Source organism: Canis lupus, chromosome 37, assembly GCF_003254725.2.
Source record: "Canis lupus dingo isolate Sandy chromosome 37, ASM325472v2, whole genome shotgun sequence".
NCBI classification, from domain to species: domain Eukaryota; kingdom Metazoa; phylum Chordata; class Mammalia; order Carnivora; family Canidae; genus Canis; species Canis lupus.
Window position 1 is genome coordinate 26448615 of NC_064279.1, and position 24719 is coordinate 26473333.

Below are 24719 nucleotides of genomic sequence, written 5' to 3' on the forward strand. Positions count from 1 at the left end.
CGGTGATGGTCTTCAGTGGCTGGCACTTTCGAGGGCCAAATGGGAAGCACTGCCGCCCTTGGTGTCCTGTGTCGCTGGTTACACAGGGGCTCCGGGCAACTTCTGCCCTCCCACATCACACAGAGAGCCAGGGGACAGGACTGTACCACTTTATTGTCTCCCGACACCTCTGGTTCCCTGCCTCCCCACCCCTGCCCAGGGTGTGGGCACACGCCTTCCAAGCTGTCCGGGGGCACCTGCCTGGCCTGCTTCGGTCCTCCTAGCTACCTGCAGAGGAATGACTCGGCGTGGGGCTGGGCAGACAGTGGGCACCACCATCCTCTCCCCTGGCAGAGCCTGGGCACCCACGCAGGAAGAGCTGGGTCCTCACCCTCTGCCCCACCCTTTCTGGGCCTCTGCCGGGGTGTCTGTGGGGGACAGGAAGTGGGGGTCAGCCCCCAGCTAGGGGTGGGCAAGGCCTGGATCCGGAGGAAATGCAGGAATTCAGGCGGAGGGTGGAAGAGGAAGGGATTGAGACCAGCTCAGGAGCCGGCCGCTCAGACGGCGGTGGAGCTCGCTGAGCCAGGCCGAAGTCCGGTGGGCAGAGAGCAAGGAGGGGGACGAGAGGCAGGTGGGGGCCGGTGGGTGGCAAGGACGGGAAGTAGGGCACAAATGGGGCATTCAGGAGAGGCTGATGCGGTCCGAGCCTGAATGGCAGAGGGCAGAGAAAGGTGGGAGCAGCTGACCTGAACCAAATGGCTCCGGTGGAGAGCATCGGGCCCCCTCCTCTCCTCAGCCCCTCCCCCACCCCCACGTCCAGCACACCCCAGAACCAACCGGCCAGCCCAAGTTCTGGAAAACCTGTGGTAGGTGTGTCTCGGCCCACCGGCTCCCGGGCGCCCCCTCTGACCTCGGCCCAGTCAGCCTCACTCACCCTCTACCAGCAGCCGAGTGTGGGCGCTGTCCTGGCCGGCCTGGCAGCAGTAGGTGCCCTGGTCCTCAGGTCGCACGTCATGGATGACCAGGCTGTGGGTGGGGCCGTGGCTGCGCAGCTCATACTTGTCTCCGGGGCACAGCTCGACCCCCTCCCGCATCCAGCACACGTGGCCCCCCGAGCGGGACACGGTCACCTCCAGCACCGCCCTGCGGCCCACCAGAACGGTCTTCTCTCGAGGGGGGCGGCGGCACATTTGGAGAGGCAGGGCTGCGGGTGAGGGCGAGGGCTCAGGTTAACAGGGACACGCAGGGGCCCCAGGGGGAGAGGGGCATCTTCCCTCCGCCTGCATTCTCCCGGTTGGTCCCGGATCGCCAGGGCACCAGCCCGTTCCTCTGCACCCCTACCTCAAAGTCTCCTCCCCGCCCCCCAGGAACGCGCTGCCTGCCCTCTGTGACCCTCCCCAGAAGAAGAGTCCCTCGAGGGAGGGAGGTGGGGAGGCAGCGTTCCCAGGACCAGCCGCCGGCCGGCCAGTCCCGGGGGTGGGGGGGAGAGATGGTGCCCACATGGTGCCCACTCCCTACCGTCCCTCCCCAGTTGCTTACCCTCCACCTCCAGCTGAGCCACGGACTGGGCGGGTCCCGCCTGGAAGCGGACCTCACCGGCGTCCTCCGGGCGCAGCTCGCTCAGCACCAGAATATGTTTCTTCCCTGGGGGCGGGGGAAGCGCTAAGCGAGCAGGAGCCGCACGGGGGGGGTTCGGGGATGAGGGCGGGCCGGAGCCGGTCCCCGGGTCGGTGTGGACGCGGCCAGTGTGCGCGGGGACCGATGGGGAGGGAGGAGCAGTCCAGGACCGAGGCTGGCAGCCGAGGACCCGGGGAGACCGGGAGACAGCGCGCAGGGCCAGGGGGCGGGGCCCACCGGGGCGGGGCGGGGCTTAGCCTCTGGGCGGGGCCTTGCGGGGCAGCGGGGGGCCCGCGCGGGAAGAAAGTCGGGCCGACCTTCCTGTCGGATGCGGACGTGGCCTCCGGGCCTCAGCGGACGGCCTCCGAGCTCCCAGCTCCCCGCGGCCTCCACCTCCGACACGGTGCACTGGAACGTGGCGCCGTCCCCCTCGCGGGCGTGCACCGGCCGGAGCCCGGAGAGCACCGACACGCTGCGCTCTGGGGCGGGGCCGGGGCGTGAGTCGGGGCGGGCCGGACCCCGGTCCCGCCCGCGCCCCGCCCGCGCCCCGCCCCCGCGCGGGAGGCCCCGCCCGCCGCAGTGCCCGGCCCGGGCAGCGCCCCGCACCCACCGCGCACGAGCAGGCGGACCGGCCCGGCGCGAGCCGCCCCCACCGCACAGCTGTAGGTGCCGGCGTCCAAGGGGCCGCAGCGCCGCAGCTGGAGCAGGCGACGCGTGCCGAGGGCCTGGAGCCTGAGCCGGGGGCCGGGCGTGAGCGGGCGCCCGTCCTGCGGGGAGAGTTGCAGAGGGTCGCGGTGACCTCGGCTGGACACGCGCGGGAGGCCGCGGCGGCGCCTGTGGATGGATGTCGGGCGGCGTCCCGGCGCGGCGAGGGCCTTTCGGGCCCCAAGCTGGGACCTGGCTGTCCGGAGCGTCCTGGGGAGGCCTCCTTGGGAAGGTGTCCCCATCGGGGACCTCAGCGCTCTGCCCCTTTTGTCTGCCCCTGGGCAGCACTTCACCCCACTGCGCCCCAGGCTCCTTAGGGAGCACGTGCCGAGAGCTAAGCCTCCCTCACAGGGCCGTCCTCGTCGTCGGAAGGATCAGCCCGATAGGTGTAAACGTAACTCTGAGCACAGTGCCAGGCACGTCCCTCCAGTGAGTGTTAGTTGTTCGGTCTGGGGCACTGTTACTGGCCTTATGATGCCAAGGTGGGCTGGGCTCTGACCTTCTCCCAGGTGACATCGGCCAAGGCCTGGGAAAGCTCGCACTCCAATGTAGCTGTGTCTCCCTCGGTCACCTCTAGGTCCTGTGGCCCCCTCACAATGGTCACTGGGGCCTCTGGGAACAGGAGGAGAAAGACACACTTGGACACAGAGGTCAGTGGTGGACACAGCTAGGAAGGGTGATCAGTGGAGGCCACTAGTGGGGGATGTGCTGGGACAAGTGGTCCAAGCGGGATGCTGGTCAGTGGAGGACACGACAGGGCCACAGGGGTCAATGGGATAGGAGTGGCCAGCTGGGGGTGACATACTTTAAGGCGGCCAGTGGGGGACATGCTGGGGCTAGAAGGGCATGGGGGGGCAACCAAAGCAGAGATGCCAGTGGAGTCATCCTGAGGCAAGCATGGTCAGTGTGGACCACACTTTGGAGGAATGGACAGATGCCACTGCCCATTGGGGGACATGATGGGCTCAGAGGAGCAATGGGGGTAACTTTAGGGCAGATGTGGTCAAGGGGCACATGGTGGGACACTCAAGCAGAGTGCTAGTGGAGTCACCCTGAGGCAGTTAGTGGGTTCCTGGGACTTGAGTGGCCAGAGGGACACACCGAAGCAGGCAGTGGGGGTCACAGCAGGCAGGTGCGGTCAGTGGGGTCACACTCAGAGTGCTCAGTGAGGCCGTGGTCAGGCAGGCAGACAACAGGCACCACACTGGCATAAGCACGCTCACGGTGGCATGGTCAGTGGTTCACAGGGACTGGAAGGTGAAGGGAGTCACACTGGATGATCGGATCGGTCAGAGGATCCATGCTCAAGCAGGGCAGTCTCTGGGGCCACACAGGGCCAACGTGGCAGGGGTGTCACACTCTGACAGGTCAGTGGGGGCCAAACGGTCAGGGGGATCAGTAGAATCACACTCAGCACAGTGGGTAAGCAGGCAGTGGTCCCAGAATCCGCACCTCTCACAGTGAGTCTGGCCGCACAGCGCAGGGAATCCGCCGTGAAGGAGATGCAGCCGGAGTCGGCCAGGCCCAGGCCACTGAGTACCAGGCGGTGAGTGTGGCTCTCTGCATGCATGTGGCACTTGGGGCCCGGCTGCAGCCGGACTCCACCCCGGGCCCACTCCCCAGTCACACCCTCCTGGGACAGCTCCAGCTGGAAGGTGGCACTACCCCCCTCAACGATGGTCACATCCTCCAGAGGCCGTAGCACCCTCAGCTGCTTCGCTGGTTGGGGGAGACGGGGAGAGAGGGAGAATGAGGGCTCCAGCTCTGGGCAGGGGTTTTGAGGGCTCACACACCCCTTGGCCCTGCCTGTACCACCTCTAACACCCAACCCGAGCCCCTACGGAAAGAAGCCCAGAACCAGAGTACAGGGAGAAAGGAGCACAGCAGGCCAGTGTGGGGGAGGGGCCGATTGCGGTCAGGAGAGGGCACCCACGAAGGGGACAAGCTGTGTAGATAGAGGGTTGAGGAGTCTGGGTGAGGGGTGCTGGGACACCGAAAGGAGCACAGAAATTGAAGTCAGACACACTGGGATTGGACCCTAGCTCTGCCCACATAGCGTGTGCGCTGTGTGACCTTTGGCCAACGGCTTGACTTCTCTGGGTCTTCGTTTCCCCAGTTGTACAAGGTGACTAGCATTGAGACATGGGTTTATTGTGATTAAATGAATGAAATAAATTAGAAAAGAATACATGTCAGCGACAGCAACCGTTTACCAAGCTCCGTGTGGGCATTTCTCAGGTTCTCTCCGTGTGTGTTCCCAAAGGCCCTTGAAGTAGGGAGGGGCCCTCTTCTTAAGAAGCCTTGGCTCAGAGAGGTGAAGTGACCTGTGTAAGGTCTCACAGATAATAGAAGGTTCCAGCTTGTGGGGTGGGGTTGCTATTGGCCACCTGGGCCCGTGTATCCCGGGGCATGTGACTGAGGGAGAAACACGGCAAGGGCTTTCCGGAGTATAACATTTATGTGTACAGCAAGGCCAACTCGGACGTGTGAAATGGAACGCAAAAGCCACACGGACTTCTAGGGTACGTAGAAAACATTAGAAAAAGGAGAGTTTTGCTTTGGGCAGGCTGCTTCCGGTCACACTTCTAGAGGCCAGGCAGGGTTGACTTGCCTCAGTGGCGAGGGGCACTTTGGTGGGGACCTGAGCGGCCCTGGGCCAGCCAGGAAAGGCTGTGCGGGGCGGGGGGGGGGGGGGGACAGGCGGCGAGGCGTTAGGAGAGGACAGGACACTCACGCCTCACGCTGAGCCTGGCCAGGGTGCGATCGTGGCGGCTCTCACAGCCGTAGGTGCCCTGGTCGGCCAGCACGACGCCGTGGATGAAGAGGCTGCAGAGGTGGCCATCCTGGGCCACGGACACGCGAGAGTCGCGGGGCAAGGGCTCCCCACCTCGCACCCAGCGCACGGCCCCTGCTGCGCCCACTCGACCTGTCTCCACCTGGAGGCACACGTCCTGGCCTTCCTCAGCCCGCACATCCTGCAGGCGCCGCAGGAACAGCAGCTCTGTTTCTGGGGAGGGGGGGGAGAGGGAGGGGGCGGGGGTCACGGAGCCCGACACCCCACTCCCTGGCCTCTCCCTGGGCAGGCGCGGACAGGTACGGGAGCCAAGGCCGTCCACCCCCCCCAGGGCCAGACCTCGAACGTGGAGCCGGGCGCTGGTGGCCGTGCCCCCTGCACGGGCAGTCACGGTGCCCGCGTCGTCCAGCTGGCAGCCCCGCACGGTCAGCGTGCGGCTGGAACCGTTCTGCGCTATCTCTAGCTGGGGCCCCGGAGTGACGACGGTCCCGTTGCGTAGCCAGGTGACATCGGCGTCTGGTGGGGAGACCTCACACCGGAACGTGGCATCGTCACCCTCGTGGACAGTTAATGGTGTCAGCTCTGAGACCAGCCTGGCCAGCGGAGGCTCTGGGGGGTGGGGTCAGGCAGTGAGGTGGGCTGGGTCTTCCCCTCTCCCTCCTTTCCATCCTCTCCTGGGGGTACATCTCCCAGTTATTCGGAAGATCCTTCCCGAGGCCCGTGGGGGTGTCCCACAGGACAAAATGCCAGCGCCCTGCCACTCGTAGCCACCTCCTCTCAATCCTGGCCCGGCTCCCTACCCCTCTGACTCCCCAGTGGATAATTTGCCACGGACCCTATTTATCTTATTTAACTGTCACCGCAGCCCTACAAGACAAGCACTGTCCCCCCACTTCAGAACTGGGGCTCGGGCAGGCAAAGGCGCTGGCCAGGAGCACACGGGGCCAGCAAGCACACCCCACGTGGGAACGTGGGCCGGTTGACGCCAGAGCCCCTGTGTTTAAGCACCAGGCTATGCCTCCTCCAGGGGGTTCTTGGAGAAAGGAGGCCTGCCTCCCTCATCCAAGTGAGAGCCGTGCATGCATTGGTGGGAACCAGAAGTAGCAAGGAGGGGGTTGGGGGATGAGGGCATCCCGGGATGGTGCAGGGGGGTGGTCTTTGGGGTACCAGGGCCCACGGGGTGTGAGGGGAGCACTGTTACCTTCCACGCTGACGAGGAAGATGCGGCTGTCCTGGGGCGTGTCGCACAGGTACTCCCCTGCATCCCCGCTCCGTGCCCCCCGCACCCGCAGCACCTGCCTCGCCCCGGCCTGCTCCAGCTGCACCCGCCCCTGGCTCGCCAGTCGCTCCCCATCCTTGTACCAGCGTGTGGGGCCCCCCGGCCCTGAGAGGTGCACCACCAGCTCCAGGTCCCCGCCTGGGGTGCTGCGAACCCTCGTCTGGGCTGCCTCGGGGGCCACTATGCGCACGGGGGGCTCTGTGGGGTCAGAGCTGGGGGTCACTGGGAGGGAGAGGCCTGAGGGCTACGGGGCAGGGGGCGAGCAGGGAGTGGGACGTAAGATACTGAGAGGTGGGTGAGGGATGGACGAGGCATGCTAGAGAAGCGGGGGAGACTCGTATGGGTTTGGGGGTACAACTCTCTCAGGCTGTCTGCCCGGGCCGTACTTACCAGCCACTTGGACGGTGAAGTTGAGGCTGGGGGCCTCGGGGGCCGACCCGGACTGGCAGGTGTAGAGGCCTGCGTGGGTCAGGTCTGCAGCCGGGATGTGGAGGATGCGGCGGGGGCCCTCGGCACGGAGCTCCAGGCCCTCGCCCTCCTGCACCGGCCTCCCGTTGTGGCTCCAGAAGACGAGGGCGCCAGCCCGGGACAGTTCACAGCTCAGCACCACCGGCTCCCCAGGGGCCACACAGAGGGGGGCAGGGGCTGCATCTGGGGCAAGGAACTGGACTGGGGGCTCTGGACAGAGAGAGGAGCTTGTCGGCTGGGGTCCACTACCCCATCCCCCGCACCCAGGCTGGCAGGAGGCACCCACCAGCCAGGCTGACATTGAAGGTGACGGCTTCATCACGCGTCTCGCACACGTACTCCCCGGCGTCCTCAGGCTGGGCGTGGGGCAGGGTCAGGGTGCGAGCAGGCCCCTTGGCTCCCAGCTGCAGCGTGTCGGACGCTTCCACCTCCAGCCCATCTTTGTACCAGCGCACCTGGGACCCAGCAGGGGCCACCTCGCAGCGCAGCTCCACGCGCCCCGGAGCCCTGAACTGCAGGTCCAGGGAGCGGGCTGCCGGGTGCACGATCCTTGCTGGCGGGGCTGGCGGACAGAAGGGAGAGGTGCTCAGGCTCAGCCAGCAGGCCTCCACCTGCCTGGCCCCCGGCTCCTCAGCCCTCTCTCTTCCCAGCGCAGCTCTTGGGTCTGGCCCCAATCCATGGGCACCTACTGCGTGCCAGGTGCTGTGCTGGGCACCCTGAGCTCTTTCCACAGCTATTCCTGATTCCCTAGAAGGGCGCTAATGTTGGCTTCACCTTACAGATAAGGACTCGAGGACTCTTTGGAGGAAAGTGGCTTGCCCAAGGTCCCACGGACAGAAAGAGGTAGACCCAGCCCTACCCCAACGCACACCCCTCCCTAAGCCATGCCCACTCCGTACCCCCTGTCCCCGATTAGCCTCTGACGGACTTATCACCTACTAGTTGTCTGTCCGTCCTCGAATCCTCGAATTCTAGTGGAGAACTGGAGCTTTGCTCTTACTGGCTTGCTACTCTGTCAGCATTCAGAACTGGGCTGAGCACATAGTAGTTGCTCAATACATATTTGATGAATGGATGCTCCTAACTGCTGGGCTGTCCTCACCAGACCTCGAGTCACTGTCATGGCCTGATCTGGGCAAGCCAGCGCTCTCAGATGGCTGAGAATGAGGAAGTTGGGGGAGGGCAGGTTTCCTGGGCCAGATGGGGGGCCCCTAAGATGCAGGAAGTGAGGAGGTCAGGTGTCTGTCCCTTAGCCTCCTGCGTCTCTAGCTCCCCAGGGGGCCCAGAGACGGCCCACCTGTGACAGTGACAGTGAAGAAGGCAGAGTCATCTCCGGCGTCACACACGAACTCGCCCCCCTGCTCCGGTTGGGCCGCGGGCAGCACCAGGCGGCGGTGTGGCCCGTCACTCTCCAGCACCAGGGCCTCACTCTCCTCCACCTCCAGCCCGTCCTTGTACCAGCGCACGGGGGCATCCTCCCGAGACAGCTCACACGTCAGTACCACGCACTCCAAGCTCACGGCGATCAAAGTCACCTCATCCCGGGGGTATATGATGCGCACGGGGGGCTCTGTGGGGTGGAGGTGGGGTCACAAGCCGTCACAAACTCACCACCCTGCCTCCCTGGCAGCTCGAAGGTCCTGTCGCTCACGGTAATAAGTGATAAGGATCACCATCTGAAATCCCTGAGGCCAGGGCTGTGATAGGACCCAGAACGCTTCAGATCCCAGAGATGGCGCATTAATCGTAGATCACAAATCCTAGATCACCTGCTCCTCCTACCCCTCCCTGCCCCGGGCATGCTCCCCACCAATGACCCCGCCAACTTCTCTGCAGTGTAACACATGGACATGCTCTCAGCAGGAGAATTAAAGAGTAGAACCAGTTTCACAGCAGTTAAGCTCAGGTCCTACTGCCATGGCTTTGAACCCCAAACTTGCAGAAAGACTTGCTTTTAAGAAGTTTTTTTAGGTCAGAGCTGTGAATAAGAGACCCTGGATCTGTAACAGCCAACAGGCTCCAGAACAGGCCTGAGCGCTTTACACACTGAACCCTCACAGCAATCTGGAGAGGTAGGTAGGGTTTTATCCCTGTTTTCCAGATGTAGAAACTGAGGCACGGAGTGATCACCCAACCTCTTTCAGATCACAGCAGACTACGCCTACTCTGGGGCAGGAGGAAGAACTGCCATCTGCGAAAGGGAGGCTCCGACTCTGCAAGCAGTGGTAGGGATCGCAAGCCAAGGCCGGCAGAGCCCAGTAACGATGTTTGCATCTGGGCCTGCGGGGGTTGCCCACACCTGTCTGAGATCCCCGGGGACGCTAAACCCTGATTCTGGGAGTTCATTTCCAACCGCTCAGAACTGGTCACTCCTCCACAGAAAAAGGATCTGTGTCAAGCCTGGAAGTGACTGGTGCGCCGGGCCCCAAGGTAGCTCGGGCTCCCACGCACCCTGGACGTCTCCCAGATTCTAGGTTCCAGGACACTATTAGGACGCCTTTACTGCTCAGCCGCCTGGCGGCGAGGCTCGGGAACTGCCAGCTTCCCGGCCCCACTCTTTGCGCGCGGGCTGACGTGCTCGCCAGCACACACTCAAGTCCTCGGCCTCCGCGCCCCACCTCCCTAACGACCCACCTCCCTAACGGCCTGTTCTAGAGTCCAGAGGATGCAGGCTGGCTCCCTGGCAGATTGCAGAGCGGGGCTGCCTGGGTGGGGGAGGGGAGGCGGTGGGCACAGTCGGTGGAGACAGGGTGTGGGGCTGGGGCTGGACTGTCTGCACAGCTGTGGGACCTCAGCTTGGCATCACACTTGATCCTCCCTGGCCCAAAGCCGAGGTGGTGCTTGTGTCAACTTCCCTGCGAAGAGTCTGGTGTTTTGTGGGGAGGCCAAGTGTGGGCTGAAATGTGTGTAGCTGCCATTATGTTTGGCCAGAGCCTGAAGGGCCTCGCTACAGGGTGGAACGTGTGCAGAAAGGCGTTGTGGCTGGTGTGTGCCAGGCTACACTATCTGGAAGGCAGGGGGTGCGGGAAGGGGGGGCTAAATCACTCAGTCTGGACCGAGGCTCTCGACGTAGGGCAGGGCACAGGGCAGCAGGACGGCGTCAGGTGCCGGAGGGATACTCCAGTGTAGCCAGCGGGGTTCTTCTGTGCCCCCCCCACGAGCTGCCTAGGCCCTGCAACATCCACCCCCCCCCCCGAAAGCCCACCTCATACACACACATGCACGCACGCACACACGCACACACATGCTGGGATTGGCACTGTATCGGCTGCAGCCTCCAAAGTTTCTAGCACTGAATGAAGCACCATCACTTCCACAGTCGTCCTATGCTTTTCCAGCTTTGAACACTCCCCAGGTCAGACCAAACCTGACCCCGCTTGGCTAACTCAGGCCCTGCCCCAAGTTTCCGGTTTGGAGGCACTTCCCGCCTGCCCAGAGGTCAGCAGCCCCGAGGCCCCGCAACACCGGACCATCCACAGTCTGAGACCCTCTAAAGAGCCTGGCTTTCCTGCTAGGCCGTGCGCTCCTGGAGGGGAGGGGGGCATGTCTGTCTGTCTGCCTGCCGCCGGGCGTCCAGGGCTGGCTCCTTCGGGGGGCATCCACTTTCCCCGAAGCCCTCCCTGACTCGCCTGTTCTCTCTCGAGCCCTCTGCTCTCATCCTTCACGGCACTTGTCACGAGGTGTCCGCTGTACATTTATTTGCGCGTTTATTGGTTTAACACAGGGGTCGCAAACTCAAACGCCCACGGGGGCCGGGTAGGTAAGGTCAGTGGCTGAAGCAGTCTGGGGAGAGGCAAAGAGGAACGGCGGCGGCGGGGGGGCGGGGGGAGGACAGAGGAATGTGGGCCCCATATTAGGGGGGCAGCTGCTACTCAGCACCAGCTGTTCGTCGCCATGGGGGGAAGCGGGACCAGAGCCGCCGGGTCTTCGGCTTTTTCAAGAGGACGCATAACTCCGGATTGTTATTTGAACTGTCCTGACTTTGGTAAGACTCTGCAGGCCAAACAAAACACATCTGTGGGCTGCATGGGGCCCTATGGACTGCCCGTTTGCGACCCCTGGTTAATAGCTGCCTCCCCAGCTAGGCTGGCGGCTCTCGGAGAGCAGAGACCACGCATGTCCGCGGCCCCCGGCCGTCACGCAGGAAGTGCCCGGTAAACGAGCCAGTTATTCCTGGGCCTGGTGCTGGGGAGGAGATGGCTCACTCGGACAGGGGCCCCGGGGTCTTCCGGGCAAGGAGCCTTGGCACATGCACCACAGCCCTACCTCCCTCCTCCCCAGTGTGCTAACTAGGGAGTGGGTGGCCAGCTCCCCCCAGGGGCTCAGGACCGTCTTTTGGTGCCCCCCGGGGCAGCTGGGGTGAACCCACACCTGTGACTGTGACGGTGAAGGAGGCCGACTCGTCATCGATTTCACACAAATACTCGCCGGAGTCCTCAAGCTGGACAGCGGGCAACACCAGGCGGCGGACGGTGTCCTCCTTCTGCAGCAGCAGCGCAGGACTTTCCACCACTTCTTCCCCGTCCTTGGTCCAGCGCACCTCGGCCCACGGCCGGCACAGCTCACAGGTGAGCACCACGCGCTCCAGGCGCACGGCGGCCACGTATACCTTGCCGCTGGGGTACACGATCCACGAGGAGACATCTAGAGGACGGGGACAGTCACGGCTGGGACTGATGGCCCCGGTGCCTCCCCTGATCCATGCCTGCCCCCTCCTCCTGGCACGAGGGCCATGCATTGAGGAAGGGAGCCTGCTCTCACATTAGGTCTCACAGCCGCTCCCAACTGGAGAGACAGCTATGGTCACCGACACGCATCACAGGTGCAGTGGCGGGGTGGGGACCACGGGGTCAGCCTCTGCTATAGAAACACGCCCCGTTCTCGGGGTCAGGACGGGGACTGATGAGTGGGACCCGGGAGAGGACAGCTGAGTGCCCAAATGGAGCCTGGGTTTCCTGTAGGCTTTCGAGGCCTTCTCACCCTTCTAGCACGGGATGCCCCGCTCCGCATTAGGGTTGCCCTTTGCAGGAGCATGGAGAGAGCAGAGCTTCCCTGGGGATCCTGTAGCCCTGGCCAGGGTTAAGGACAAGGCATTTTCTGTGGGTGACTGAACCTTAGGGTGCAGACCAAGAAGGAGACACGAGATCAGCTGGGGGGAAGGAAGCAGGGCCAGGGGACGGTGGCCCGGGGCTGAGAGTGTGACAGTGGGCCCGGGCGGTGTCACATGGGCCCGCCTGGCCCCCCACCTGTGATGGTGACCGTGAAGTAGGCGCGCTCGTCTCCAGCGACACACTGAAATTCGCCCCCATCCGGGGGCTGGGCGGCAGGCAGCACCAGGCGGTGGTGGGGCCCTTCCTTCTCCAGCACCACGAAGTCACTCTCCTCCACCTCCTGCCCATCCTTGTACCAGCGCACGGGCGCATCCTCTCGGTCCACCTCACAGGTCAGCATGACACACTCCGAGGTTATGGCGTGCACGAACACGTGCTCCTGGGGGTCCAGGATATGCACCGGGGGGTCTGGTGGGGGGCAGAGACGTGGTCACATAGACACCCCCCCACACATACACACCAGACAGCTTCCTGCCCGGAGGACACTGGGAGGGTGAAGGCCATGCTGTGCGAGGCCTACTGAGTGTGTGGCAGGTGAGGCAACGCAGACTATGTGGCACCTGAGTGCTCCGTGAGTCCCCAGAGGGTCGGGGCAGCTAGGGGGGTACACTGGGGGAGGGGGGCAGAGACTACCTTTGTCCCCGCTGAGAGGAGGTCACTATCATGGGCCACATCAGGGCCATGCTTGCTGCTGCTTTTGTAAGGGAGGCTCCGAGCCCTGGCCCCAGGACGGGCAGGAGGTGGCAACGACTCAGCAGTGCCACCGTGAGATGGCTGCCTCTACAGGTAGTAAGTTCCCCATCACGAGGGGCATGTAGGCAGCAGCTGCAGGACCGCCTGGCAATGCGGCTTAATTAGGATTTCCACTCAAAGCGAGAAGATGAGCTGCCCTCCCAGAATGGAACCCCAGGCTCTACCCTGGAGAGTCTGGCGCTGCAGGTCCGGCATATGCATTGAGAACAAGCTTCTGGGGTGGTTCTGAAGCAGCCAGAGCATGGCCTGGCTTGAGAACCACTGCACCACTGCACTTAAAGCTTCTCCTTGCCTCGGGCCACCCGAGGCAGTGGGATAAGCAGACCTGGGTGTGAGCCCAGCTATGGTGTTTGCTGGCTGTGATCATGAGTACATCACATAACCTCTCTGAGCCTCAGTTTCTTGCCCTGTGACCTGGAGATCTTCTCATCCAGTTGTGAAGGTCACACGAGATCGTATACACGTGAAACATTTAGTATACGTTGGGCTCGTGGTAAGTACCCAATCGACAACCAGCACCTGTCTCCCAACCCCCTACCCAGCCGAGGACACGTGGAAGGTGAGTGTGCTGGAGGGTGTTGGTGGTGGGAGGATTGAGAAGTACAGGATGATTTGAAAACAGGTCCCCTGGGCCACCGGGCTCTTCCCAGAAGGGACCCCAAGCAGGCGGACCATGGGGCAGGGTTGCGTGGCCCCCCGAGTCAGCCCCAGACCACCGCGGTTGCTGACCTCGGACGGTGACACTGAAGAAGGCCGAGACCCCTTCCGTCCTGCACTCAAACTCGCCGCTGTCCTGGACCTCGGCGGCCGGCAGGATCAGGCGGTGTTTGCGCCCCTCCATCTTCACCACCAGCGATTCGCTTGGCTCTAGCTCCTGCCCATCCTTGTACCAGCGCGCGGGGAAGTCCACCCGGGAGAGCTCGCAGGTCAGCACCACCCGCTCCGAGGTCGTGAAGGTCAGCGCTACCTTGTCCTGGGGGCTCAGGATGTGCACCGGGCTCTCTGTGCGGGGAGAAGCGTTGGCATGGGCAGCGCCCTGTCACGGTCTGCCTAGGATGCGTACCCCTCTCTGGTGCGGGGCTTGGGGGTGCGCCCGTCAGGCCAGATGACTGTGGTCAGGGGCAATGCCTTTGTTGGAGTTAAAAAAAAAAATCATCTGGGGCTTCCACAGCAGCTCTCGAGTGGTGGTTTGAGTGTATGGGATTCCTGGGAGGCTGCTGAAAATGCAGATTTCTGGGCTCCGCACATGCACGTGAGGGCCGGTGAATCTGCCTTATAAACCAGCCCTCCAGGCGACTCTGATGTCGGGGATCCCAGTTCGCATCCTGGAAATGCGAGCTGGTTGGTGGTTCTCACTCCGCCCACCTGCAAGGATGCTGGCACCTGCCCGCCTCCCGGCTCTGTTCGTGGGCACTAATTCCTCCACTGGCCTTACAAATCCATTGGTGACATGGCAAATGCCACATGTCCCCTGCACTTTCAGATGCACCAAGAGCTGCCCTCCTCACGGTGCCTCATCCCCTCCCCTCCCTGTTTCCACTGGTGGCACAGGGTGACTCTGGGGCCAGAATGCCTGGCTTCATAACCCAGCACTACCACTCACAAGCTCGGTGGCCCTGGGCAAGTCACTTAACCTCTCTGTGACTCAGTTGCTCCATCTGTAAGGAGCCTACCTTATAGGGCCGATGAGAGACCTGTGTTAATTGAAACAATGTACGTAAAACGATAAGGATTGTGCCAAACACTCAGGAAGCTGCTTTGATCACGTTACTGATTAGGTGATAGGGCAGGAAGCAGTCAGAGGCTAGGGACCAGGGTCCAGGGCTTGGAGATCTCATATGTGATAGAATTCCCTAAGCCACAAAGGACCCCAGAGAGCGTGGCTACGAGGCTGATGAAGATAATAAGGAGTCCCCTCTGCATTGCATGTAGGCTGACATGGGCCTTCCGTGTCTTGACCCCATCTGTCCACCCTGGTCCCCACCAGCACCAACCTTGGATGGTGAGGGCGGCTGAGTCCTGTACGCCCGGGCAGCTGAAGCCAACCAGGGCCCCGCTGTGCTGGTGCTGGACGGCCCGCAGGAGGAGTCTGTGCTGTAGGCCCTTCTGCTCAATCAGGTACCGCAGGGCCCCGGGCTCCACCTGGCCCTCTGGCTCGTGACTCTTGAGCTCTTCCCCGTTAAGGAACCAGGTGCCCTGGATGATGGTGGAAAGATCCAGGGAGAAGACAGCATCTTCCCCGTCGTAGACCTGGACATCCTCCAGACCTGCCACCAGGCGAGCTGTGGGCACTGCCACGGGGATGGAGTGCAGCCATCAGAACCGGAGGGGTGGCAGGTGGAAGGCATGTAACAGGCCAGGGACCAGAGGCTGGGGACAGGAGGAGAGATGATGGGGAGGACGCGATGGGTGTGCCTGCTGACAGGCTGGGGCTGTGGCACGGACTCACCAAGGTGGGCAGACCCATGGAACACGACGTGGGGGCTGCGGCCGTGTTCGCTGACCGTGCAGACGCGGAAGCGGTAGTCGCCCTCCGATGGCACACAGTCTCCGGGGACCTCCACGGCTCCGGCTTTCTCAATGCTAAAGCACTGGATCCAGTCTTCGGAGCCCACTTCCTGTCGCTCCAGCCGGTAGATGAAGGGGGTCTCCGGAGCAGGGTCGGGAGGCTTCCAGGTCAGCAGGACCGTGTTCTTATGGCCCTTGAACATCTCCGCCAACACGGGGGGCCCGGGGGGACTGTGCTTGACACCTGAGACGGAGGCAGGGTTTGCATTCCAGCCATGCTCCCACCTCCCCACGGCCCCCCCACCTTGAGTCCGCGTCGCCACCCGGGGCTCTGGGATCGATCTGGTCACCCTCCTGCCAGAGCCTCCTGCCCAGCCCTTGAGGAGTCTGCCCCCGGGCTCTCACTGCCCTCACATTTGACTCTGAGCAGGGTGGTGGTACGGGAGTTGCCCAGGCTAAAGGTGACCTCGCCAGCATCTTCTCGGGTGACCCCTGGAAGGACCAGGGCATGCATGTGGCCAGAGCTGCTCTGGCAGGTGGTCGGCAGGTCCTCCCCATCGCGGCTCCAGCGCCCTTCAACCCCAGCTTCTTGGGTCTCCACCAGCAGCACCGCATTCTCTCCCTCCAGGACGTCCAGCTTTCGGGGCAGTCGCTTCAGGATGGGCCCTGAGATGCGGACGGGAATCCCTCAGCCCGGGGTCTGGGCATCTGCCTGCCTCAGCCTCAGCATCCTCCTCCCGGCCAGCCGCACCTTTGACTGTCACGTTGGCCACGGTGCGTACCCGGCCCCGCATCTCACACAGGTAGACCCCGTCATCGTCTGCCTTCAGCCTGTGGATGATGAGGCGCCGGACAGTGCCCTCCTCGATCTGCTCGTACTTGCGGCAGGGCAGCAGCCGCTGGTCCTCTCGGAACCAGGCCGTGGGAATGCGAGAGTTGGGCACTTTACACTCCAGCACGGCAATGCCGTGCTCGCGGCCTTCCACGTCCTGCAGGGGTCTGGTGAAGCGGAGGCGGGGCTCTGCGGAGAGGGGAGAGACAGGAGAAGGCTCGGGAGAGGGCCGGGCCAGGGGAAGGACTCCTTGCATCATCAACTGCCTACACCCACGGTAGCCTCCTGCCACTTTTCTCCCAGGGCCAGCAGGTGTTCTGGAATCACAGAAAAAGCACCGGAAGGGAAATCAGATGGCCTAAATTCTCATCGGACCCTGACACTCATCCGCCACGTCACCTTGAGCAAGGCCATTTTAGTGATCCTGGGCCTGAGTTTCCTTTGTTTTTGTTCTAAAAAGTTTATTTATTTATTTTAGGGGGAGAGGGCAGAGGGAGAGAGAATCCTGCAGGAGAGTCTCTGCTGAGTGCGGAGCCCCATGCGCAGGGCTTGGTCCCAGGACCCTGAGATCATAACTGGAGCCGAAATCTAGAGTCAACCGCTCAACCAACTGAGCCACCCAGGAGCCCTAGTTTTTTTGACTTTAAAGTGGAGAAAGAGATGGAGGACTTGGTCATATGAGTGATTTTCAAGCTGCTTCCTGGGTCCCCTCGGAGGCTTGACACAAATCCTGCAAGGATCTAAGTCCAATTTCTTTAAAAAAAATTTTTTTTAAAGATTTAATGTATTTATTCACAAAGAATACACAGAGAGAGGCAGAGACATAGGCAGAGGGAGAAGCAGACTCCCTGCGGGGAGCCCAATATAGGACTTGATCCCAGGGCCCCGGGATCATGCCCGGAGCCAAAGGCAGATGTTCAACCACTGAGCCACCAGGCGCCCCTGGTCTAAGTCAAATTTCATTTTTAAAGTACTTCAGTCAGGGACGACTGGGTGGCTCAGCAGTTGAGTGTCTGCCTTTGGCTCAGAGCATGATCCCAGGGTCCTGGGATCAAGTCCCACGTCTGGCTCCCTGCATGGAGCCTGCTTCTCCCTCTGCCTGTGTCTCTGCCTCTCTGTGTGTCTCTCATGAATAAATAAATAAAATATTTAAAAAATAAAATAAAATAAAGTACTTCAGTCAAAAAAAAGTTAAAAAAAATAAAGTACTTCAGTCGTTTTCATATGGATGGAGCTAGAGAATAGAATGCTGAGTGAAAGAAGTCAGAGAAAGACAAATACCGTAGGATCTCACTCACATGTGGAATTTAAGAAACAAACGAGCAAAGGCGGGGAAAGCGAGATAGAGAAACACAAATCAAGAAACAGATTCAATATAGAAAACGAACTGCTAGTTTCCAGAAGGGAGGGGGGATGGAGGGGAAGAATAGGGGATGAGAATTAAACTGTACAATTATGTTGATGAAAATCAATTAATTAAAAATGATTTTAAAAGTACAATTAAAGTTTTAAAAAGATCAAGTACTTTAGTCATTTTCGAAATTGCATTTCACAAGAAGAGAGCATGATGACGGGGAGCAGCTGGGTGGCTCAGTGGTTGAGCGTCTGCCTTTTGCTAAGGTCGTGATCCCAGGGTCCTGGGATCGAGTCCCGCATCAGGCTCCCCGTAGGGAGCCTGCTTCTCCCTCTGCCTGTGTCTCTGCCTCTGTGTGTCTCTCAGGAATAAATAAATAAAACCTTTAAAAAAGGAAAGAAAGCATGATGATGGACGTGACGAGTGGGTGATGAGGCCGTTGGAGCAGCAGGTTTGTCCTGCAGCTGTGGGAAGCTCTGCCTCCCCACGGGGTTAGTGTGGCCCCGGCGGGGCTGGGCACATCAGACCTCAGGCAGCACAGGTGCCACATGGCTGACTGCGTGCCAGGCAGGGCTCAGGAGATTTGCCAACTTTTGTTCCTCGGAGGGAAGGAGGTAGGTAGTAACTAGTAAAGAGGTATAATCCCTCGAGTTGTGATAAACTCCTACTACTGAGAGCTTTAACCTCCAGTGGGAGTTGGCGGTGGTGGTGTTTTTTTCTCCTCTGAGTTTTCTGCGTATGAGCAATGTTAAGTGTTGGCGAGATACTGTCACGGACTCAGCTTTGAAATAGAAATGTCCTCTCGTTCACCTTCTGCCTTCAAACTTGGAGAGCAGTATCAGTAAAGGGGCACGTTTCCTCCCTCAAGCCTACTTTTGGTGGGAATCGGGAGTTGCTCAGGGTGTCGCCTGCAGCCCCAGACTTCCCCGCAGGGTTCCGGGACTGAGACGGGTTATGAGTGCAGCCTCGTCTTAAAACGTGTATGTTCAATAACACAGCACCCTTGTTCCCACTGATAGGCTTTAGAAGTACAGGGCATAAATGTGGACCCAGAAAATGTTCCTTATGCCAGTTGTGATGTGGGGGTGGGGGTGGGGGAGGCCCCCATGGGATTTCCGCTGAGGGAGGAGTGCAACAAAGAAGCTGACATGCACTGGCCTAGAAGGGCTCCCTCTGGGGGGGGCTGTACATGGATCAGTCCTTAAAGCGGGTCATCAAAGGGTCGATTTACACCCGCGGGCTCCGAATCACCCCGGGGGTTTGCTCCAGGTTCCCAGGTACCCTGGAGACCTACTGAATGCCCTCGCTGGCCTGGCGGGCGGGCGGGCGGGCAGGAGGCGGGCAGGCCTTGGTCTGGGCCCACCTGCAGGCCCCCCACCGCCTGGGCCGCGCTGGGGGCCCCTCCGCAGGCGCCTCAGTACCTTTCACGTGCAGCTGCACGGCGCTGAGCGTCTGGCCCGCCGAGTTGCGCGCGGCGCACACGTAGAGCCCGCGGTCCTTGGCCTGGCAGTAGAGCACCTTGAGCACGAAGCCGCCGTCGCGGTCGCGGTACATGAGGCGGCGGCGGTCGGAGAGCAGCGGGCGGCCCTCCCAGTGCCACTCGATCTCGGGCTCGGGCTTGCCCATCACGTAGCAGCGGAACTTGGCGTGCTTGCCCTCGTTGACCCAGAAGGTCTTGGGCGCGCACTTGAGCGGCTCCAGCACGGGCTTGGGCGCGTCGTCGGGGTCCTGGGGCGGGCTCTCGGGGGGCTGGTGCACCTGCAGCAGCGCGCCCACCTGCGCGTGGCCGTGCGCGTTGCGCGCGTGGCACACGTAGACGCCCGAGTCGGGCAGCCGCGCCGCCAGGATGCGCAGCGTCAGGCCCGCGCCCCCGGCGACCTCGGCGCCGCCGGGCTCGAGCGTGAAGTGGCCGCTGTCCCACACCTCGTCCAGGGCCATCCCGTCCTTCTCCCAGTGGAGCGCGGGCGCGGGGAGGCCCCCCACCTGGCACGTCAGCACCACCTGCGCGCCGCGCAGCACCCACTGGGAGCGGGGCCCCTCCAGGAACACCGGGGCGCCCTCCCCGGCCCCGGCCCCGGCCCCGGCCCCGGCCCCGACCCCGGGGGGCTGCAGCGGGCGCGCGGCGGGCGGGGCCGGGGATGGGGGCGCGGGCGCGGGCGCGGGCGGGGCCGGGGATGGGGATGGGGATGGGGATGGGGGCGCGGGCGGCTGCAGCACGGTGAGGGCGGCCGCCGCGTAGGCCTCCCCGGCGGCGTTGCGGGCGCGGCACACGTAGACCCCCGCGTCGGCGGGCCGCGCGCCGCTCAGCAGCAGGCCGTGCTCGGCGCCGTCGGCCGGGAAGCTCAGGCGCTCGGAGGCCGCCAGCGGCCGGCCGCCCTTCTCCCACACCACGGTGGGCGGCGGCTCCCCCAGGACCACGCACTTGAGCTCGGCCTCGGCGCCACTCACCACCCGCACGGGCCGCGGGAAGCGCAGGAAGCACGGGGGGCTGCCCTGGTCCCCCGAGCCCGCCTTCATCGCGGCGGGGGCGCAGGGGGGCGGCGCGGAGGGGCCGGGGCCGGGGCCGGGGCTGGGGGGGGGGACCGCGGAGCGCTGCCCCCGCCGCCCGCCGCGCGCTCGTCCTTACCGGGGCCCGGAGCTGCGGCCGTGCGGCGGGAGGCCCGGCCCGGCCCGCCGAGCGCTCAGGGGCAGTCCTTCCTGTCTGCCTCGCCGCGAGGGGCCCCGCAGCCGCCTCTGCCCGCGGCCTGGCTTCCTGCGCCCGGGAGCCTCGCCTCCCAGCCCCCTCCCACAGCCTGGGCCTCTTCCCCTCCTCCCTCCCACCTCCAGCCGCCAGGTCCCCAGCCGCCCGCCAGGCTTGGGCCTGAGTGGCAGAGGCGCCTGCAGCTGCCAATCCCAAAAATATTCTCTGATGACACAGCTGGAAGGACGGGAGCCCAGACTGGCTCCTCCAGGGCTAAGTTTAGAGCAGGCGGGACCACCTGCCCCCCACCCTAGCCCCGGCTCTAGCCCCAGCCTCAGCCCTTCCCCCGCCCCCAGGCTGGCCCAGCGGCTGCCTGCTGGAAGGGGGCCCCAGAAGGGCTGAGGGGCTGGCCTAATCTGTCTCCCCGGCGAATCCCACTCTTAGGGGCTGGGAGACCCCAGCTCCCAGGCTCCTGAACCACCCGATGTCACGTGGGCCTGGGCGCTGGGATGAGGCCTACTGTGTGTGTGTATGTGTGTGTGTGTGTGTGTGTGTGTGTGTGTAGGGGGCAGGGGGGTAAGGGGTGGTATGTGCGGGTCAGGTCACCCGGGGTGAAAACCCTCTCTAGCCCCCTCCCCCACACGCTTGGCAGGAGTGGGAGATAAGGCTCATGGCCAGAGACATCTGCGTCAGAGATAGGAGGTCTCAATGCCACGGGCAGGGGCCACTCTGGATTGCAGGGCGTGGGAAGGCCTGGGGAGACCAGGATGAGAAGGGTAGAAGAGGGCGGGTGGTGGGATGGGGAGGGCAGAGTGGGGAGGCCTGGGGCAGACCCTGACACAAGGGGCACGGGGCCGGGTGCGGGTTCACCACTGGCAGGCCTAGGTGAGCTATGTTGCCGCAGCTGCTGCTCCTGCTCCTCTTGCTGCTGTCCCCAGACAGTGGCCATGGCTGCCACGGGCCAGAGCTGGACCGGGCACTTGTCCTGGCCAAAGTGAGGGCCCTGTTCATGGATGCTTTGGGCTCCCCGGCAGTGGCCGGGGAAGGTGGGGATCCTGGAGTCAGGCGGCTGCCCCGAAGACATGCCCCGGGGGGCTTCCGGCGCAGAGGCTGGGAGCCCAGGGAGGAGGAGGATGTCTCCCAGGCCATCCTTTTCCCGGCTACAGGTAATGAGGGCGGGAAGTGGCAGGGCGACTTTGAGGAGCAGTGCGGCAGGTACAGCACGGGCTCGGGAGCCAGGCAGGTCTGGCTCTGAATGTCTAGTCTGCTCACCTGGGCAATAATGCCTGCCTGTCAGGATGCAGCGAGACGCCGCAAGGCTCAGCGGTGGCATTTGGGAGACATCTGTTTGGGGGACCAAGAATCTCTAGAGACAGAGAGATTTGGACTTGGGCCCTTTTCTGCCACCTTTCCTTCTCCCTCTGCCTCTGCTCCCTGCCCCAAACCTCGTTTCTTTAGCCCCAATTAGCCAAGATTTGAGAAGATAATCAGAAATGCAATTAGCCAAGATTTGAGAAGATAATCAGAAATGCAAGAAGATAATCAGAAATGCAAGATAATCAGAAATAGGGATGAGTTGGGAAAGTTTTCCAGGAAATTAGTCTACTTTCCCTCGATTCCCTTCTCATCTCATTGTGCGTGTTCCCATGTTCCACTGACTGAACCAGGAAAGCCCTCTTCCAGGTGGACTTGCAATCTGTAATCCCCTTCCCCTCAGAGAGGAGCGCCTGCCTCCCCGTGCCATAGTCCTCGTGTGGCACCGTGACTTAGTGTGGCTGTGGAATCAAGCACGATCCCAGCCCGGCCGCTTAGTAGGTAAATGTCACTTCCCCTTTGTAACCCTGTTTCCTTACCTGCAAAGTAGATCAATCGTGAGATTTCTAGCGAGAGCATCCGTGTGACGGTATAGTCCCAATCTTCCGTCCTTTACCTACTCATGATTGCTTACCGTAGTCTGCGTACCTGTCGGGGAAGGTTGCCAATTGCTTTTCTTAGAAAGCACTGCCCTCCTGGGTTATATGCTTTTCCCTTCTCTTCCTTTTTCTTTCTGACATTAATCTAATTTTAGGTGGAATGTCTCAATAGATCTATTTATTTATTTGGGAGAGAGAGAGAGCATGCTCCCACTGCTTACAAGATCTTGACCTGAGCCGAAACCAAGAGTCAGATGCACAACAAACTGCACCCCCCAGATGCCCCTAAAAGTGGAGTTGTTTTAAAGAATTTATCATGCAATATTTCTTTTTTTAATAAAGATTTTATTTATTTATTCGTGAGAGACACAGAGAGAGGCAGATACACGGGCAGAGGGAGAAGCAGGCTTCCTGCGGGGAGCCCGATGCGGGACTCGATCCCCAGGATCATGACCTGAGCTCAAGGCAGATGCTCAACCACCGAGCCACCCAGGCGTGCCTGTTATGCAACATTTCTGACATGTAAAAAGATACATGGGGTGAGGTGCTTGGCTAGCTCAGTTGGAAGAACATGGGACTCTTGATATTGGGGCTGTGAGTTTGAGCCCCACTTTGGGTGTAGAGATTACTTAAAAATAATATCTTTAAATAATTTTAAAAATATATAGAGAGGGAGAAAACAAATACCTGTGTGTTCAAGGTCCCGTCATTCAAAACAAAAATTTAGGTCTAACGATTCCAAGTGTTGGTGAAGGGAGAGGGTGGGCAGAGCCTCTTACACATCGCTGATGGAAATGTTAATTGGTAAAACCATTTCAGAGACCTTGGCAACATCTTGTATTTTTTTTTTAAGACCTCTAAGGATGAAGTAGCAAATGGAGAGCCTGTGTGTCAGTTGTCTCGGGCGGAGCGAGGCCCCAAGCCCGACAGAGCCCTCAGTGTGGCTGGCTGTGGGACGCACATCCCTGCTGTTGAGGAGGGGAGAGGTCCCAGGCTCCGCCAGTCTGGGCTGCCCTGTCCCTTCCCTCTGTCCCCTGCAGGTGCCAGCTGTGCGGACGAGCCGGCCGCTAGAGAGCTGACCCAGAAGGCCGAGGACGGCCTCTTCACCTACGTGTTCCGGCCCTCCCAGCACATGCGCAGCCGCCAGGTGACGTCAGCCCACCTGTGGTTCCACACGGGACTGGACAGGCACAGCACAGCAGCCTCCAATAGCTCCGGGCCCCTGCTGAGCCTGCTGGTGCCGTCATCGGGGGTCCCCATGGCTGTGCCCACATCGGTGGGCCAGGCCCCCCCTCGCTGGGCCGTGCTGCATCTGGCCCCCTCCGCCCTCCCTCTGCTGACCAGCCCCGTCCTGGTGCTGCTGCTGCGCTGCCCCGTCTGTTCCTGCGCAGCAGGGCCCGAGGCCACCCCCTTCTTGGTGGCCCACACGCGGGCCAGGCCGCCCAGCGGAGGGGAGAGGACCCGCCGCTCCGCCTCCCCGCTGCCCTGGCCGTGGTCTCCGGCCGCGCTGCGCCTGCTCCAGAGGTCCCCCGAGGAGCCTGCCGCCCACGCTGACTGTCACAGGGCAGCCCTCAACATCTCCTTCCAGGAGCTGGGCTGGGACCACTGGATTGTGCACCCTCCCAGTTTCATCTTCCACTACTGTCACGGCGGCTGCGGGCTGCCTGCCCCACCGGACCTGCCCCTGCCGGGCTCTGGCGCTCCTCCTACCCCAGTCCAACCCCTTTCTTTGGTCCCCGGGGCCCAGCCCTGCTGCGCCGCCCTCCCCGGGACCATGAGGCCCCTACGCGTCCGCACCACCTCAGATGGCGGTTACTCCTTCAAGTATGAGACGGTGCCCAACCTGCTCACGCAGCACTGTGCTTGCATCTGAGGGAGTCCTGCTGGGGGCCAGGCCCCCGCCCATCAACAGCTGGAGGAAAGGGCCGAGCTCAGAAAATGGATGGCTCCCATCTCCCCCTCCTTGCATCCCTCTCTGCCTGAGGGCTCCCTGCCCCATCCTGCCCCTGTCCCATGGGTAACATGTGACAATAAACAACACAGTGCATATGACTTGGCATGCATTCTCTGGCTTCTCTGATATGGTGGGGGGCAGGTCTGAGCCCCAGGAACATGGGATTGTAGGATCTCAGGTCACACAGCCTCACTTGACCTCAAAGACGGGGCGTTCCAGGGCCATGATGGGATAGGCTCTGGTGGGAAGCTGCATCAGTTGGAGGAGACACAACACAAAAGTGCTCTGAGCCCTTGACACCCACTCTGGAGACTGCTGGCTGCTCCCCTGCTATTCTCCGCCCTAGCTCATGGCCCCCTGGCCCAAGGTCGGGTGACTTGTAGACAGGCCAGAGGTCAGGGTTTGCAGGGCACCCCGGAGATAGACGTGCAGAGCAGCTTCCATCTGGGGTTTCTCGGGACCTGGGGCAGGAAAGGGGGCGAAGACGATCAGTCGGCAGGGCCCAAGTGTTGACCAGGGCAGAGAGGGGGAGAACGAGACCTGAGGATGTCAATTTGCTGAGGCTCCCCCGGGACGCCTTTGCTCTGGGTGTAGACACTGTGAGGCCCGCGGGCTGGGAGCCAGGTCCCGAAGGCTTTGTTTCCCTGTGCCCTGCGTATCTTTACCCTGACCCCCTACCCGGTCCCGGGCGTCAGACAGGCCGAGCCCTGCCAGGGATGCGCCCTTGGGCCAATCTGCACCCACACTTGGTGCAGGTGCCCAGAGTCCAGAG

At 62.1% G+C, this 24719-nt stretch overlaps 2 protein-coding genes across 3 annotated transcripts; one reads left to right on the forward strand and one right to left on the reverse strand.

Moving 5' to 3' along the window:
• Nucleotides 1-133: 133 nt before the first annotated feature.
• On the reverse strand, nucleotides 134-19932 carry OBSL1 (obscurin like cytoskeletal adaptor 1). 2 transcript variants are annotated; one of them, XM_025442056.3, is made up of 21 exons: nucleotides 18822-19932; nucleotides 15966-16235; nucleotides 15629-15880; nucleotides 15156-15458; nucleotides 14701-14997; nucleotides 13436-13708; nucleotides 12089-12361; nucleotides 11214-11486; nucleotides 8140-8412; nucleotides 7129-7404; nucleotides 6765-7052; nucleotides 6297-6572; nucleotides 5435-5704; nucleotides 5036-5308; nucleotides 3754-4020; nucleotides 2801-2913; nucleotides 2207-2363; nucleotides 1914-2075; nucleotides 1519-1623; nucleotides 914-1183; nucleotides 134-267 (listed from the first exon to the last, which is right to left on the reverse strand). In XM_025442056.3, the coding sequence occupies exons 1-21, from the start codon at nucleotides 19915-19917 to the stop codon at nucleotides 260-262; spliced, it is 5775 nt and encodes a 1924-aa protein (XP_025297841.2). In that variant the 5' UTR covers nucleotides 19918-19932; the 3' UTR covers nucleotides 134-259. The 2 variants fall into 2 exon arrangements, with proteins under 2 accessions (XP_025297841.2, XP_048962789.1); XM_049106832.1 differs by lacking the exons at nucleotides 134-267; nucleotides 914-1183; nucleotides 1519-1623; ... (8 more) ...; nucleotides 7129-7404; nucleotides 8140-8412 and adding an exon at nucleotides 10533-10835.
• Nucleotides 19933-20841: 909 nt separating this feature from the next.
• INHA (inhibin subunit alpha) lies at nucleotides 20842-24045 on the forward strand. Its single transcript, XM_025442059.3, has 2 exons — nucleotides 20842-21246; nucleotides 23034-24045. Exons 1-2 carry the CDS (start codon nucleotides 20973-20975, stop codon nucleotides 23864-23866), a joined length of 1107 nt encoding a protein of 368 aa, XP_025297844.1. The 5' UTR covers nucleotides 20842-20972; the 3' UTR covers nucleotides 23867-24045.
• The last annotated feature ends 674 nt before the right edge of the window (nucleotides 24046-24719 follow it).